The sequence below is a fragment of the Protopterus annectens genome, chromosome 15.part0, assembly GCF_019279795.1.
Source record: "Protopterus annectens isolate FY-2018-M chromosome 15.part0, PAN1.0, whole genome shotgun sequence".
Classification (NCBI taxonomy): domain Eukaryota; kingdom Metazoa; phylum Chordata; order Ceratodontiformes; family Protopteridae; genus Protopterus; species Protopterus annectens.
In genome coordinates, this window is record NC_056749.1 from 283,825,622 (window position 1) to 283,843,414 (window position 17,793).

Genomic DNA, 17,793 nt, shown 5'->3' on the forward strand with positions numbered 1-17,793 from the left:
ATAAGCTAAAAGAACGACACTGGCACAAAGAATGGGTCCAAATCATACTACAAAAAAACTATCATATAATCTAGATATGGAACATAACCTAGGAAAACCACTGGATGAGATAAAACTGAGTTTCAGAATGAAACAGATAAAGGAAATATGGGAAGGAATTAGAATGGGCTTTAGAGAAGGCTTTCATAAGGTGAAAGTCAGGCAATAGATGAGGAGAAAGCAAGCTGAACATGAGGAAAAAAGCCTCTAGAAAGCTAAATACAAAGTTCAGGAATTTGTGGATAACCTATATGTTCCCATTAAGCAAATCTATTTTGACCACAATTAATGGGCATAAAAACTACCAACAAGATGAGTTAAGCAAACAAAGTGAATTATCAGTAACAAAATGAATATGTCAATACTAGAAACTAACCAGACACTCAAATAAATTCGGGACATTTTCAAGAATTCTGTACAAGGTTATACAATGAACAGGCATGAGGATCACAGGAATTAAAGCAGGTAGAAGGAATTAATATATCCAATCAGTACAAGACGTCTCTAAAGACTGAGCCAGACATAATGGTTAATGTGTTTAGCTAGCACACAAAAAGGTACAGGGTATGATTCGCACCCTTGAGGGAAATTGGCTAGGCTTAAATGGCCCAGCTAGCTAATGTTTTCTCCTGAACAAAAAGATTAAAAAATGTTGGGAGGTGGGTTTGGCATAATGGTCAAGGTTTTCATCTCACAGAACCATGGTGAGGGACTTGATTCTGTCTTTCGGTTACTGGCTAGGTTTAAAATCACCCCTCCAGAGTAGTTAGCCTAGTATTCATTCACCTATGAACCTATAATGTCAAAAAGGACAGAAAGGTTTTATCACACTTAAGAGACCAATGTAGGTTCATGCAGGGTAAAAACATATGACAATATTAATGCAACCTCGATGTTACAAAAGGAGGATGAACAGAATACATCTCTTATTCATCAGGCAGGATGCAGAAAAAAAACATGTGACAGGGTCAGTTGGGCATACATGTTCCATGTTCTGAACACAGAATTGGAATACCAAATGAAATAGTAAAGTGATAAAGAATATCTATAGGTGATGAAAACCAAAATAAAGGTGGGGGGTGGGGGATTCTGGATGACTGATTATTCAAAATTATCTAAAGGAACAGGACAAGGATGTCCACTGACATTGCAATCTATTTTGCCCCACTGTCAGTACAGATAAGATCACCAATTAAAGGGTGTGACCTATATGGGACACAGCAGAAAATGGTATTACCAGCTCATATTATTGCGTATTTAATGAAAATCACAAGTAGATGTTCCAAGATTGGTCCTAGGGCAATTTACTTAATTATCTTCATTTACTTTATGTCATGAGAATATACAGCTACAGTTTTCATCTTATGTCCACACCCTTGATCTCGTTCAACAGTTCATACCTATGTGGACACAAGAACAAAGTACATGGCAATCTGCATCAAGGAGGACTCTGAACAGCTGCAAAAGAAATGCTGGAGGAAACCAAACAAGAGATGGTCAAAGGAATCAGAGACTCAAAACTTCTGAATCTGGATTTAGATATTAAAATCCAGATCATAAAAATGTTTCTGGTACCACATACATGTGCTTAAATTAGAATTTATTAGCCAGGGTAGGACACTGGTTGAACCTGAAAATAGTTTGAGATCAGAATCAAGATTAATTATATATAAATAATGTCATAATGTGTGTGTACACACACAAAAACAATTATATATATATATATATATATATATATATATATATATATATATATATATATATATATATATATATATATATATATATATATATATACACACACACAACGGTAAAAGAAAGAATACTAATTACAGTAATGTTAGATTTGTACAGTAATCACATAAGAGTAAATAGCATTCTGCTTGTAGAGTGATTAAAAAAAAAAAAAAAGACATACAGAGAATACATTACTGTATTAGTAATGTAGATGAATACTACTGTATTTACACCACCTGAAAAGGGGATATGCAGAGTTTTTAAGACAAAACTAAAATATTTTATGATGGGGAAGAAAAAAAAGTTGTGTGGGAGAACGTTAATGTTACCCCAAGATAGGAGGCCTAGCCATGCCAGATTTCAAATGCTACTTTGAAGCCATCTTGTCAAAGGTATCACACCTTATAAATTAAAGCCATCAAGTTTTACTGTACTTTATGCAAATTGCAGCATATACCACTAAGTGGAAAATGATACTAAACTCAAAAGAGGGAAGTAATTTGGAAGACAGAGGGTAAGCACTTGGATACTGTTAAGTTACAGAAAAAAGTGAGCATTACACTGGACAATATAATTATAAAACAGCAGAAAATGACATTAAGCCTAAGTAGTTGAGAATGTGATGAAATGAAATACAAGATGAAGAGATACTATCAAAGGGCAAGGGAGATGATGGAGGCAGGCAGCCTACAGATGGATGAAATGAAGGAACCAAGACTTCTAGAACAGCTCTCGAGAACTAGTAGCATAATGGAACACCGAGAAGCAAGAGTAACTCATCCTGATGGTTGGGGATTCATTGACTTATGTATGTTTTTTCAATGAATACAAACTTTGGAAAACAGGGACCAGGAAGATGGCATGCCTAACTTGGTAAAATTAGTAATAGAAGCTAGAACCCTGTCAGCACCTTTTAAGAGACTAACCATTAGAACCTACAGAATCCTTTAACTATAAAGGAAAAGTGCATATTAAGAAAAGGACAAAATGAACATTGGCAACAGAGTTCACTATGGAGCAATGAGAAGGAATCTGTCAGAACTCCAGGTATGTTACTAAACCAAGACGATCTTTGGAAGGAAATGTCACGTTATTTTTACACACTGGCCAGGCCTAGATATCCCCAGCAATTACTGGAGATGCAAGAGCAGCTTATCTTCAGGGAATATCAAAAGCTGATGGAATTTAAAAAAAAATATGGAAGAGCAAATAATATAGTCAACATAGAAATGTTTTTTGTTGAATTGGAAGCAGAGATGAAAAACAAATTATAATTATTATTTCCTATGTCTATTTTTGAAAACAAAGAAATCTATTACTAGAATATGGAAACTCAAGGAAATTCCTGGGGTAATTGAAGCAACTCCAGTTGGAGCTTAGGCCATTAAAGCATGGTAAGAGGTAACTGAGAAGTGGCAACTCTTGGACCAGTGTGCAGTAATGACTGCAACCTATGCCCATCATTAAGAATGAGACACAGATTTGAGCAGAAGCATAAGAAAAATTGTTCTGCACCTAATTCTTGGGAAAATGCATTATTTTGTGATTGTAGAAGCATATTAATTTTAGACATTCCCAGCACTGTAATGCAATCACTGGAGTGGGGCTTGATTAAACGTGCTAACTGAATAATATATCATTATGAAAGATAAAATTGTGAAAATTATAGTAGCATTCATTCCTGACTAAATAAGAACCTTGCATGAAACATGCAGACTGCATAGTGTTTTGGGATTTTTTTTAACCAAACAACTTTTATTTACCTTAAAAAGTGGATATATGAAAAAAAAAAAAAAAAAAAAAAAAAAACACACACACAGAAAGAATGCCATTTTTTACCTCTGCTCTTTCTGTCCAAGAGTCTGCCAACCTTCAAGTCTCCCATTAATGGATTTGAACCCATTTGTTCCCTGGTGGTGGTTTCCCAAAAGGGGTGAGGGTCATTAGGGTTGTGTGTGCCCACTGCTGCTTCCTATGAAGGCAGTTCTAAATAGCCCTAACACCACCCGCAAGTTAAGTGATAAGTGATCTGTGTCACCAAGGTGGCCCATAATTTCCCCAAGTGGCTACACACTTTCCAAAGCACTTGACAGAAAGGTCATCACATAATGTTGTCTCAGTGAGTTGAGGACCTGCATCCTTTTTGTGCATTTCTACTGCCACTCTTCCTCAGTGGGTGCATGGCAGTGCACAGCCAGCTCCACCCTCCCCCTAGATACTCTCATCCATCCTCCCCTGCCAGCTCCATCAAATGCCCAAGCTGCTAATCAAACTCTGCTCGGATGGGACATAGCGCTAGGGTTATAAAGGGATGAAGCCATGCCTAACCTGGAAAGAGCAACATTGCAAACTCTCTCTCTCAAACACCTCAAATTAAAAGAGAAGAGACGAGATGCTTTTGGATGGCCTTGGCCCCATGTAATGCAAATGCTTCTGAATGTTTAGACAGCACAACATACATCTCACAATTAACATAACAGGGAGAGGGGAGGTAAAAACTGCGCGTCTGAGGCTACATTCAGCATAAACAAAGACTCGGTACAAAGGGGAATATGATCCTTCTGGAAAGCAAGGTAAGGAGGTTCAGTGAAGTTCAGAAATTCATCAGGAAAATGTAATGGCTGCAAGAAAAAAACATCCAGGAAGCAAACTTAAGGCTGGTTGAGGCTGCTTGTTCAACCTTTACAAGATTCTGCAAGACAAAATAAAGGTTTCAATGAGGAACCGGAGGCTTCAGGAAGAAATTACCACTTGGAAACTTTCAGCAAAGCCAACAAGGAACTATCACCCGGAGGCTTCAGGAAGAAATTACCACTTGGAAACTTTCAGCAAAGCCAACAAGGAACTATCACAGGCCCCATGAAAGTCAAACAGCAGCCAAGTGGACACGGACAGAGAAGCAACTTAACTCATACTCAAGAAAACCAGCACATCCACAGCAGAAATGGGATCCAAACCTTTTATTTCAGCCCAAACAGAAAAATGGATATATTCACCCTTGTAGGCTTTTCAATATTAGGTTTCCGAGAACAGAGAATAAAAGAAACAAGACTTCCTGAAAGAGATTACCCGCAACTTACTGAAGTTGGAAAAACCAAGATGCAAGACACAGGAAGTGAAGGTCTGAATGGGACAGGGCAACAAGATCATGGTTGGTCTTAGAAACAGCAGTTTCTCCTGCAGGCACAGCAACAGAAGGGTCCCCATAATTGTTAGGCCACAAAAGGAGCTAAGAGAATTACTCTAGCTTGAAACTTCCCCACCTTGATATGAAATTTGGTTATCACCTAAAGTGGGGAAAACTACAGATGAGACCATGGGGCAAGACTGTCCCTTAAAGATCCTTCCATGACCATGGGGCAAGACCGTCCCTTAAAGATCCTTCCATGACAAGGTAAAACAGAAGAAACCCTTTCACTTTGCTTTGGATGGAGATGTGAGCAAGTCACAGCAGGATTCACACCATCTGAAGAAAATCCTTGTTCAGTACTGAAGAGCTGAGGAATGACAACAGGGATGAGCAGATACCCGTTCAGCCTTGCTCTCTTAAGTGACTGGACTCTGCAGGAATACAGACTATCACTGTACTCATGGTCCAGTCCCAAATTCTAACAAGCCTTCTGAAAAGTGAATGTTAGGATTCTCCCTTGTTTGTTCTGATATCACACAATGGATAGGCTGTCTCTCTGGATAGAAGGGAACACTGGAGGGAAGGATCCCAGAAAATGTCAGGTCAGAGGCACTACCCTCATTTACAGTATGATGTGAAATAACAGCCCCTTGGGTGACCAAAGTCCCTGGACCATATGCCTACTTCAATATTCCATTGGGATAAAGTCTCAGGGTACAGCCTGGTAATGGCACCATAGATGTGCACAGCATTCTACAAAGCAGATACCTATATAGATAGAGTTAAGGGTGGGACTGAACGAGTCACAACCTGCATCCTTAACGCTTCTACCACAAAAGCCACAAAAAAAAAAAATACTTCAAACTGGAAGGTACCAATAAAAGGCAAGTAATGGGTTGAGCCAAAACAAACCAGTCTAGTGCCAAAATGCAAGGACTCTGACAATGGTGTCAGTGGTATCATCAAAATAAAATGTTCTGGTCGCAAAGGGGGTCACAAAGTAACAGCAGTCAATATGACTGGATCATCAAGTCCCCCAAATTTTCCCAGCTGGCATAGTTTCATGGGAATTGGAGCCTCAAACCTCACTGCCAACGAGAATGTCTCAAAATGTCTGCAGTGCATGGCACCACAAGCCCCAGCCTGACCAGGAGGAGCATACAGCCCAGCTAACTACTGCTGCGCCAATAAAACTGCCTACACCAGCCACCCACAGTCTTAACGATCAGAGTGCATGTCCACCTCAGTCCTGATGGTCTTGCAAACAAGGGCTGTGAAATAACACTAACCTCCCGGTCAGACACAATTTCAACTGTTGCAAAGGTGTGAAGGGCTAGGAGAAGGCCATTCTAATGGGACAGGAAGAGGGACTATAGAACTGTCAACTGGCAAGTCTGCACCATTCACTGAAACAGAGGGTTCACAGCCCTACTAGATGCCTGAAGTCAGAAAGGAGCCATTGATGCTTTCCACTCTTCTTAAGCAGTTTAACACGAAAAGTTGATGTAGAAGACTGTCTTCTTTTTAGTCTTGGACTAAGCAACAAAGGCAATTTAACATAACTGCAATTTTCTCCTGTCTGGGTACCAATGAAAACCAAGCCACGTACATGTAAAGAAGGTGCAAACAAACTTGAACACCAAAGAGTTATGCAAAGGCACAGTGCAAATGGGCATTCCTAATAAGGTGGAAACAAATTGAAAATAATAGGAAAAGTTACAGAAACAAGCCTCAGAAAAAAAAAAGGAGCGAAGCAGAGAAAAATCACCACCCATACAAAGCAAGTCTAAGGAACAAGGGTAGTGAAGTAGAAGACAGACTTTTAGAAACCCTAAAATAGCTCCCAAGAAAACTATCCCAAAAAGAACATCAGCAGAAATAACTTGATCACAGCACAATCCACACATTAAGCATTTGTGCACAAATTGCTCGGTACAGCAGTTTGGAATAATTTAGGAGACCGATGATGAACAGTGCATCAATGAAGATGCAAGGAAGGGAGCATGCATGGTGAGTTTTGGGACAGACAAAAGGAGTTCACAGCCTGGGATAATATGAAGTCTCAAGCAATACTAATGCCTGTGGCCTTAGTACTAGACATTATTAAAGATGCCCCATTCCAACCAGATTCTGTGCTCTTCACTTAATGTCAATTTTTATATCTACTAATGTCAAGTTTGCTGTGAATACAGTGTTTTGCTTCTTTCCCCCCCAATACCATTGGAATGAGGTTCCCTTGGTTCCTTCCATCCTCATCAATGCAGAGTTATCAGCTGGGGAAGACCACCCAAGGTCCACTGTCTTTCAACAGTGAAGGCACTAGTGTGCTTTATTTGTGCTCAGCTCATCTTTCTCTTTCTTCTGGGGGCCATGCAGACTTGCGATAAATGCGCAAGAATGCATCTTAGCATGGGCTCAATGCATACTGGCATGGTCTATTCACCTTCCAAGATGAGCTGCAGGACTTCAGGCTCTTCACTAGGAGTTGGAGTAACAGCAAGTACCTCCTCCCCAAAATGGAGGGATGAATGTTGCTGGTCATTTAAATCACATCTCAGTTCCTCTCCTGCAAACAAGACACTAAATTTTTATCAATATGTAGACATGTGCATTGCAATGTTTATATCCCAACTGTACTGATTTACTCTCATCGCTATTCTTATACTGGGCTTTGTTTATAATGGCTTTTCTCTATAAATGTCTAAAAACTCATGACAGACAGCTGCATGAACTAGTGCAGTAGAACTGAATTTCAGTGCAAAACAAAATTACTCAAAAATCTTGCTAAACTGTTGCAAATTTGGTGCACAGCATCGAAACAAGGGATATCAAACCTTCATTCAGGTTATGGTCAGAGTTTGGAAATTAGTCGCTTGAGTCGCTCAGAAAACAGGTTTCTGTCTACAAACTGTCAAGCTGGGAATTGGTCACAACACATCCATGCTGGCATTGTGCAGAAAAATTCATAGCATGGATGAGAAGAAAGCTATCATGGGAGATTAATCAAGAAATGCTGTGGTGCACATTAATGCATATTGACAGCAGTGAGCTGAGAAAATATAGAAGAGGAAAACATGAATCTTCCTCTAATTTTTCTCATGTCTCTTTCAAAATCTCATAGGTTTATTGTTCATTACATTTCAAATGTCAGAATAAGAAAAGTGGTTCCCACTTGACAGCATAACCAAAACAGATATCTACTAGTGTTAGTAGATTTACAAAAGACAGAACTGCACAGTAACTTGCACATTTCTTGGTTAAAAACAGGACTACAGTAAAAAAAAAAAAAAAAAAAAAAAGGAACCAGATTTTATTTTTTGTCTTGGCTACATTTAACAAGCACAGACACATTAGACAATACTGTTCTTACCCCTTGACAGGATCACTAATGCACATCCCGAACTGTTTTGTACCAGTCTCCATACATCTTCGGACCATGAGCCGATACCGTGGCTCAAAAATGTGCAGCGGACATGGGACAGTAGGATACGCCATGGTACACACAAATATTGGAACATTCTTGTTCAGACTGCACAAAGAAAGGAAACACTGTAAATACAATAATGCAGAACTTAAGACTAGCGACTATGAACTACATATGCAATGAATACTTAATGGTGCAATAGTTGTTTAAAAGATCTCAAAGCTCTACAACATATCTACAGACTTTCACACAGCATAACGGGATGTTTACTTTCATAAATGCTGCCATATGTAATCAAGTCATAAGTAATCAAGTCATCCCTGTCCTTGGAATTCAGAGTTACAAAGTACGAAATGAACATGGAAAAAAGGGTAAGGATTGTGAGTTTAAGACTTATGTTCATTAACTCGACTGTTCTGCAAAATGATGACCTACACTATTGCCTTCAGTGGGGAAATTCTCATTGGATGAATTATACGATATAAAAGTAAAACACCAGTTAAGCAACAGGACATGAGTGAGGGTGAGGATTATCTTTCTAGCCCAGTGTGAGTTACCATTGATGTCTCACAGGGCTCTGTACTGGATCACATCTTTTTTGCACTATTCCTCTCCAATTTAAATGTGACAAATGGACACTGTACAGCCAAATGAGCATTTCAAAAAGGGTAATGAAATTACTTCAATAAAAGATGCAAAGGTTCTCCAACATGGCCTACAAAAACATGTAGCTGGTACAGTAGTAAAGATCTCTTCTTTCATGTAAAAAATATGGCATCAAGAGACATTACAAAAAGTATATAAACCAATATTGCAAAACAGATGGTCAAGTCATAAAACAAGGACACCATTAAAAATCTAGGAACAATGGCAAAGAAAAACAAACTTTGACCAGCTAGTACCTTATAAAGTCAGAAAAGCACATTTTGAAACCCATCTCTCATCTTGAGGAGAACAATTTTACATCTCAGTGATTATTCACTGTAGATACCACAGCATATTAAAGCCTTACAATAAGCCACCTAAAAACTTGAAATGGCACAACATAATACTAGAAATACCAAAGGGTTCAAACATCGGAACTATTAAGAAAGGCTTCAGGACTAGTGCTTGTATTGCATTTTTTTTACAAAGGACCTTTATCTGGTATTCAGGGCAACTTATGATCTAGGTCTGCTTTAAAGTCCATGCCTGCAACAAGCTGATGGGTGAGCTCTCAGTAGATTCTGGAAACCAAATACTAAAAAATAAATCTCAACAAAAGAAAAAAAAGTGAGAAGCATCACACGATCCTAATACTATGGAATAAGATACTCTTATGATAAAAGTCAGTCATTAAAATAATCTTGATATATACATAGGCAGCAGAAAACAACATGGGGTTATAGCAATCAAGCTTCTTAAAGGCCAGAAAGGCACAAGCTTTGAACTTATTTACCTATAAACACATACAGGCATGTCTCCCTTAGGTCAATATATGACTGAGAATCTGTAACACCACTCTCTGCAATACCACTAATTTAACAAAATAAAAAAAAAATCTACATTAATGAAAAATCCTATGTACCTGTGGTTTACCTTTAAAATGTCTCAACACACTTGTGAGAATTTTCACTTACCCAGCATGAAATGTCAGAAACTGCAAAGCTCAATGCTCAAAAGAGTGAGCTTGGCACACACGACACACCACCACACACGACACCCAGGAATGTCGACTTTGTGCAAAGCACCTGTCACTTCGGGATGTCTCAGGCGACCCTGCACCCACACCCCGTGCTAATTATACTAACTTCCGGTTTTTAAAATTAATGACATTGCATTCAATTCTGTATCAGAATTCAGAATTTTCAGTATGGAAATGAATGCTGATAATGCACAAACCAGTCAATATTTCCTAATCATGCTCTCTAATGTTTTGCACAAGGGGAGTCTTGTCACCCACTCCCCACCTTAGCTACTCACTCGCTTACCATGGGAGTATTTATTGGTATAGATCACTAGTTGGCCTACTTCTGAGCACCTAAAAAAGTACTGAAAAAAAGATACATGGTATATTCTTGTGTAGTTGGAATGACATGCAACTGCCACAATGTGACATTTCAACCACATCTAATGTCACTCTGAAAAGACCTGAATGGAAGAGTGAGATCCGGGAACCAAAACGAAAATAGCTACACCACCAAAATGAACCAGTCCAAGAATGAAGTTCCACAAACACCACCATGTTAATAAAACACAGGTTTATTTAGCGCTTTCATCAGATCACATCCACTGACTTCATCAGAATCTGGAACTTCATTCTTGTACTGTTCGTTTTGGTGGTGTAGTCATTAATTTTACAGTCAGGCTATGGAAGTACTTGCATACTTCATGTACGGTACGAGTTGCAGCAAGCACTTCGCAATTTTTTTTTTTTACAGTGGTCAGTATAGCGGAAGTAGAAAGAAATAGTTTTTTGTAGTCCAGGACTTTTTTTTTTTTTTGCTTCTTAGAAGTTGAGGGGCACAGTCTGAGTGGAGCGGCTTGAAGTGATAGGAGAAAGGTTTTTTTGCTTTTTAAGTTAAAGTTGGAGGCAAGATAAAAAGAGGAAGACTGGTTCTATCCACTCACTCTTCAAAGAACACTTGATTGGGGTTAGTGGGTGGGGAGTTGAGGAATTAAAACAGATGGAATTTTATGGCAAGTACATAACTTTTATCTGACATCTATTTTCATTCTGTCCGATTAATAGGACAGACTACCCAGCTACTATAATCCCAAGGTGGTCTCAAGGAAGGATATTCCTGAGCAACTAAGAAGAAGTACAACCGGACGACTGAGTGCCTTAGACCCGTTACCACTCCCAAAAAAAGTTGTGTTGAAATGGTGTACAAGTTTAAATCCAAATCGGTAGTGTTAAGGAACAATGCTTAGTCAAGTTAGCAGTTCCGTGTCCGTATAAAAAGGAACCAGTCCGTTGATAAGAAACCAAAGTTGCTTTAATAATCCACAAAGACAGTGACAAACAAGCGCTTTCGCCTGGCGCTTCCCAGGCTTTTTACTTGAAAGAAAGTTACTGTTTGTCGTTTTTGCATTTAAGTTACCTGGCACTTGCTCACTTAAGCAATTATACAAGTCCGCACTAAAATATTAAAAGCACTACACCCTCACAAACTCCCCTTGAGTACCTCGTTCCCCATTGGCCCTTTTTTTCAATTATAAAGGAATTCCCAATACTATTCTAGCATGTAAAAAGGTCAGTTGTCAATCTCCTCTCCGGTCCAGCTGGTGAATCTGGGAATCTTGAGGCAATGTTACAACTGCCTCGCGTACACAAACAACCCTCTCCTACTCCCAACAAATTCCAACACATGTGAGAGATGCGACCATATAGCCATACTGGAGGCTAAGCTCTCTCATCTCAGTACTGGCGAAACCAGTCAGGAAGAAGGAAACCACACTCACTACAATTCCAAAAAAAGCTGCCTAAGCAGCAGAGACCTCCAAAGCAGACACCCAAGCAACCGCTACCCCAAAACAAACGTGCAACACACAGCTCACAAAGCCAGTGTGCCGAACAGTCACAGCCCTTAAGGCTAAACAACACACCTGATACACTTGTAATAGGTGACTATTGTCAGGCACACTGACGTCTCGCTCACCAGGCTGAACAAAGAAGGTCAAGATGAGCTGCCTGTCGGGTGCTAGGATCCGCCACATAACACAAGCACTCAGGTCACTTCCAAGGCAAGTACAAATATGACTCTGTCATTGTCCATGCTGGTATGAATGACCTGAGACGTACCTCCCTGGACTACATAAAAGAGACAGAGGCGCTCTCTGAGCATGTAGCCCAAGCCGGTATGACCCTGACCTTGAGTTGCATCTTACCCTCACCAAGAATGACGCCACAATATGAAGACAATATGATCAATTTCAACAATTGGCTTAAGTATTGGTGTCATTCAAAGGGGATCCAATGCCTGTCAGCCTGGGATGACATGCTCGACAAGCCACGATGCTTCGCTAGGGATGGCTTGCACCTGTCACCCCTGGGCTTTCGGATATTGGCAAAGGCTCTTGCTACCCCCATAGTGCCTTTTTTAGGCAAGGCTCAAAAGACAAACCCACCTCCATAGGTATCACAAGGGATAAGAAACTAAGAGTAATGCTATTCAACACCAGAAGTCTAAACCTCAAGATGCATGCACTCGAAACTCTCCTTAGCATGGAGAGCAATCGATATCTGTGCAGTAACAGAAACCTGGTTCAAAGCTCCCGAGAGCACCCCAGCACTACCAGGTTATACCTCATTCCATGCTTTTTGGCCCGAAAACTTGGACTGAACCACAAAAGGAGGGGGAGTATCAATATTCGTCAAAGATACCCACACCTCCAGGTTGGTGGCACAGCACGAAGCATCAGAGACTATCCATGTGCAACTAACAGTGGGTAAAACTGCCTTCCAGTTTATAGCCTGCTACAGACTACCCTCCCAAACCTAGGAACCTCACTCGGCCTTCTGGAGAACACTGGAAAATATGAAGGTCTCTCCAAACACCATTATATTAGGCGACTTCAACTACCCAAACAGACTGGGAGCATTACTCTAGCTCCAACACCCTAGCCCAAAGGTTCCTAGAATTTATAAACTCAAATGCTATGGAACAAATTGTTACCACTCCAAGAGGGGAAAACATACTGGACCTGATCACCAACATGGGGACTCTATGCTCCAGACCAGAAGTGTATCCCTCACTGGTAAGATCAGACCATAAACTAATCTCACTGGATATTCACATCCCGACTCCACCCCCTGCCCTGAAAACCACAGTGAAAAACTTCTCTAAAAGCAAATTTCACACTCCTCAAAACCGAGGTGGAATTCTTCAAAGCCCCCGGGCCTGTGGAAAATACGGCCCAGACCGCAGAATCCTTTATAAACGCATTCTATTAACACCTTCAGGAATGCATGGATCATGCAATCCCAAATAAAACCAAGACCCAATCCTCCAAAGGCAGACGTCCTGTCTGGTGGACCTGAGCCATAAACAAACTATACAATAGAAGGAGGAAGCTACTACATGATAGAACAAAATCCCAAAAAGGGAAGGCATCTCTGATCAGTATTAGCAAAAAACTACATAAAATCATCTAAGGCCAGCTTCGAGAGAAAAATTGCACAGGACACTAAGGATAATCACAAGGCCCTCTTTAGTTATGTTAGGAACCTGGGTGGGAATTCCCAGATATGCTCAGAATTAGTCCAAAATGACAAAAAATACACCGAACCCACAGACCTTGCCAACATCCTAGCTGACAGGTTCAGCGTAAACTCCCCACCAAAAGGGCAAATATCTATCCCAGCAGAGTGCTGCCCCCCTGACATCTCAGATGCTCAGGTAAGAGCTGCCCTCTCCAAAGCAAAAAACACAGCATCAATGGGACCAGACAGTGTCCCGGCTGGCCCTACATGAACTCCAAGAAGAGCTAAACCCAAACATAAAACTACTGTTCAATCTCAGCCTTACTACAGGATATGTACCCAAAGAGTGGCATACATCAACAGTGGTCCCTCTCCACAAAGGTGGTGCCTCAACGGATCCTGGAAACTATTGCCCCATAAGCCTGACTAGCTTGGTCTGCAAAGCTATGGAAAGGATCATCATGGACCTCATAATAAAGATATTGGGGACCTACAGGCACTGGATCCTACCCAGTTCGGCTTTGTTAAGGGCAGATCCTGCCTCTTAAACCTAGTTTATTTCTTTGAAACAGTCACCAAGGCCATTGACAAGGGGAAGGTGGTCCACACAGCCTACCTGGACCTCGCAAAAGCCTTCGATACAATACCCCACTCGGGCATTATAGATAAGCTCACCAGCTTAAATATAAACCCCTATGTCACTAGATGGGTTGCAAACTGGCTCAAGGACAGAACCCACATGGTTAGAATTGCTGGAGCCATGTCAGACTCCAAACCAGTTACAAGTGGCGTCCCACAAGGCTCAGTCCTGGGACCTCTCTTGTTCGGTATATATTTCTCTGAGGTACAGGCCAACACGGAAGGACTGTGGCTGACAAAGTTCGCAGATGACTGCAAATTGGGCGCCATAATTGACTCTCCAGCCGACACAAGCATCCTCCAAAAGGGCCTCACAGAAACAGACAACTGGTGCCAGAGCCATGGCCTCAAGCTAAACGCCAAAAGGTGTATGGTCATCCCCTTTGGCAAAAACAAAGTGCCCACAAATTACCACATAGGTGGTAATCCATTAAGTACAGAAGTAATTAGGGACCTGGGGACCCAAGCTGATAGCAATCTCTCAGACAACCACGTGGCCAAAGTGGTTAGAAAAACATTTTATATAGCCCACCTAATCATGAAGGGATTCACAACTAGATCAGGGGAGGTCAACGTGCCTCTTTACTAATCCCTCATCAGGCCCATAATTGAGTACAATGCCCCTTTTGGGATGTACCTTACCAGACACCTGCAGCAACTGGAAAGACCCCAAAAGTACCTCACCAAGAGGATCAAAGGGCTCAAACAGATGCCATATGCTGCCCGGTTAAAGAAACTCCCGCTCTACTCAGGTGGCATACCGCCTGCTCAGAGGCGATCTGTGCCCGACGTATAAACCCATGTCCAACCCGGAATTAATGGACATGCTGCATCTCAGAAAATCCAAATCCCTTCGAGCTACGCGCGCTCGAGACTTGAACCTCAGCACTGAAATAAATAGGACATGCTGGAGGGACAGATTCATAACCCAGAGGCTCCCTTCACTCTGGAATAAAATCCCAGTCCAGGTTAGGCAGAGTCCCTCATTGACTCTCTTCAAGAGGAATCTTGATGAGTGGATGGGAGATCGTAGGTTTACCCCGGGCATCACTTCTGTGTCACTGTTAGACAGAGGCACAGTATACTAACCTCGAAAAAGGGCATAGCAAAATTAATTTAAAATGGCTGGCGAAAGCCAAACACACTCTGGCTAGGCTTATAAATGCCCTAGGGCAGATGAGCTATGAACCTATGTATAAAATAATACCCGCAAATACAGCCAGCTTTTCTTGGCTACCATACCAACTACATCTTTGAATTCCTGGGTCCCTTACTTTCTTTGCCAATGGTTGCAGATATAATGCACATAATAAAGGGGAAAGAGGACACCCTTGCCTGGTTCCCCTACTCAAGCAGAAATGATCACAGAGGACCCCACCCATTTTAATTTTCGCCTCCAATCCCTCACATATACTCCTACTCAACCTTATAATTGTATAAAGGAAAGCAGATGCTTCCATTGCTCTGCACATGAAGTCCCCACCAATAACAGTGGTATTTTCTTGCATTCTGCTTCTCTCTGGATCATCAATGTTCTGTTAATGTTGTTAAGTGTTTGCCTCCCCTCCAGAAAACCACACTGATCCACACCTACCACCTTTAACATCACTTTTGCCACTCTTTTAGCCATTATAGACAAACACTTTATAATCATGGCTATGGGCCTGCATGAAGCTGGCTCTGATGGATCTTTACCTTCTTTAGGTATTACAGCTACCACCATTTTCTTCTAGGATGCTGGTACTTCTCTTTACAAAACCTTCCAGATCTTTCAGTTTTTTTCTTCCTAGCTTCCCAACCTCCAAAAGAATACCATCTATTCCTGGGAACCTCAGTGTAAATTGGTTATACAGAACCATTTTTATCTCATCTCCTCCTGTCCTAACTGTTGGTAATTGAGCCTCATCTACCTCTAACTTTGGCATACTTAATTCTTCCAAAAACATTTCCATTTGTACATTTTCTTGACTTCCCCATTTCTCTCCTTTATACAAACTTCCATAAAATTTCCAAAATATTTCTAATACTTCTACAGGATCTCATCTTCCTCGTTATAGGCTCGCTAAGCCCTTTCCACTTTTTGTTGCCTATGTCGCTGTACTAAAAGTTTTTGTGCTCTAGAATTATCAAAAAACATTTGCATAACAGCAATCTTTCTAAATATTTGAGGCAATACCTTATTTTCTGTTAGCATTCTGCAGTTGCCCCTTATCTTGTTCCGAGAGATTCCCCCTACTGTGCAATACTTAAGAATTTAGAGGGACTGATAAATGTTAATCAGTCCCGTTAGATAATTCTTATTACTTCTTAACCATATGTCCCTTTCCTTTATTTCCACCCTAGCGTTAAACTCCACTTTAATTTTCTCCCACTCCCTAGCTATATTTTCAGAAGAAAGCTACATCTTTTGTTACAGCCCCTGAATTACTTCAAAAAACCCATTTCTGAAATTTCTCTTTTAAGCAGATAAGTGGAAAAGCCCCCAAAGTCTCATTTTTATCTCATTACCTTGCATTTTTATTTTAATTATTGGCGTATGATCTGAAATAGTTATTGGGTGCATTTTAAGACCTTCAGTTAAATGCACATTCCTGTGAGATATAAATTTATCTAACCTAACCCAGTTCTTGTATCTTGAGAATACATAAATTCACCCCATATTCCTAGTACTGAATTCACATCTTCCATGCCAAACATTTCATAAATTTCTTCAAAAATTTACCCCTCTGTTACATTTTGCCTTCTAGGCCCCCCAGACACATTCATTGTAGCAAACCAAATTCCGGTCCTCACCTATAAGTAATATTTCCTTGCCGAAAGCTCATTATGACTCCTTAAATTTTCTTGATTCTGATCTTGCTTAAGCTCCATTATAGCAGTTTTAGGTGGAATATAGACGTATGCCAGTGTAATCCTTATCCCTTGCCAGTAGTCCCATAGTACTATACACCTTCCATTATTGTCTTTTTCCCCTCTTCTGTTACTATTGGAGCTCCTCTTGCAATTAATACAAGTACTCCTCTTTTCCTTTGCCACAGATGTTCTGCTGAATAACCATCCTGAAAACCTAAATTACATTCACATGTTCAGCTCTTTCCAGGTGCGTCTCTTGTAGCACTCTATATTTTTAATATAGTTCACTACTTTTTTTGTACTAATCTGCAAGACCATTCAAATTAAAAAAGACATTACAGAAAGCATCATTTTCTTATATAGTTATCACCACCTTTTATATATAACTGCTGTTCTGTTGAACATCTAATTCCAACTTTTATGTTACATCCATATACTATTTGGCAGGTATACAGTGTCTTGTCATATCCATTTGAGCTTATGTCACAACTTAACAGAATTAAGCTCTCAAACAAAAAAAAAAAATCCTCCTCTCCCAATATCCCCCTAAAACCTATTAAATTTACACACAAATCTATGTACATCTTCAAATATTAAAGTTTTCACTTCCTAACAAAAGTTCTATATTGATGGCCACAGAGAAAGGCTAGAGTTGACCAAAAAGAAAGGTTAGCTATGCTAAGGCGCATGGTACAGCCTGTGCTTTTAGCAAGTGCTACCTGGTTCCGTCATATCTTTACAGCTCTCCCAGCTGAGAAAACACTTGAATGATTTCAGTAGTAAACA

The 17,793-nt window shown here is 40.4% G+C and overlaps 1 protein-coding gene across 1 annotated transcript in view; it reads right to left on the reverse strand.

The window, feature by feature from the left end:
• LONRF3 (LON peptidase N-terminal domain and ring finger 3) overlaps nt 1-17,793 on the reverse strand; it is a 203,408-nt gene that overhangs the window by 66,744 nt on the left and 118,871 nt on the right. Inside the window, exon 8 of the mRNA XM_044057065.1 lies at nt 8,277-8,435. Within this exon, the coding sequence (XP_043913000.1) occupies nt 8,277-8,435 (159 nt within the window). The remainder of the gene's footprint in view (nt 1-8,276; nt 8,436-17,793) is intronic.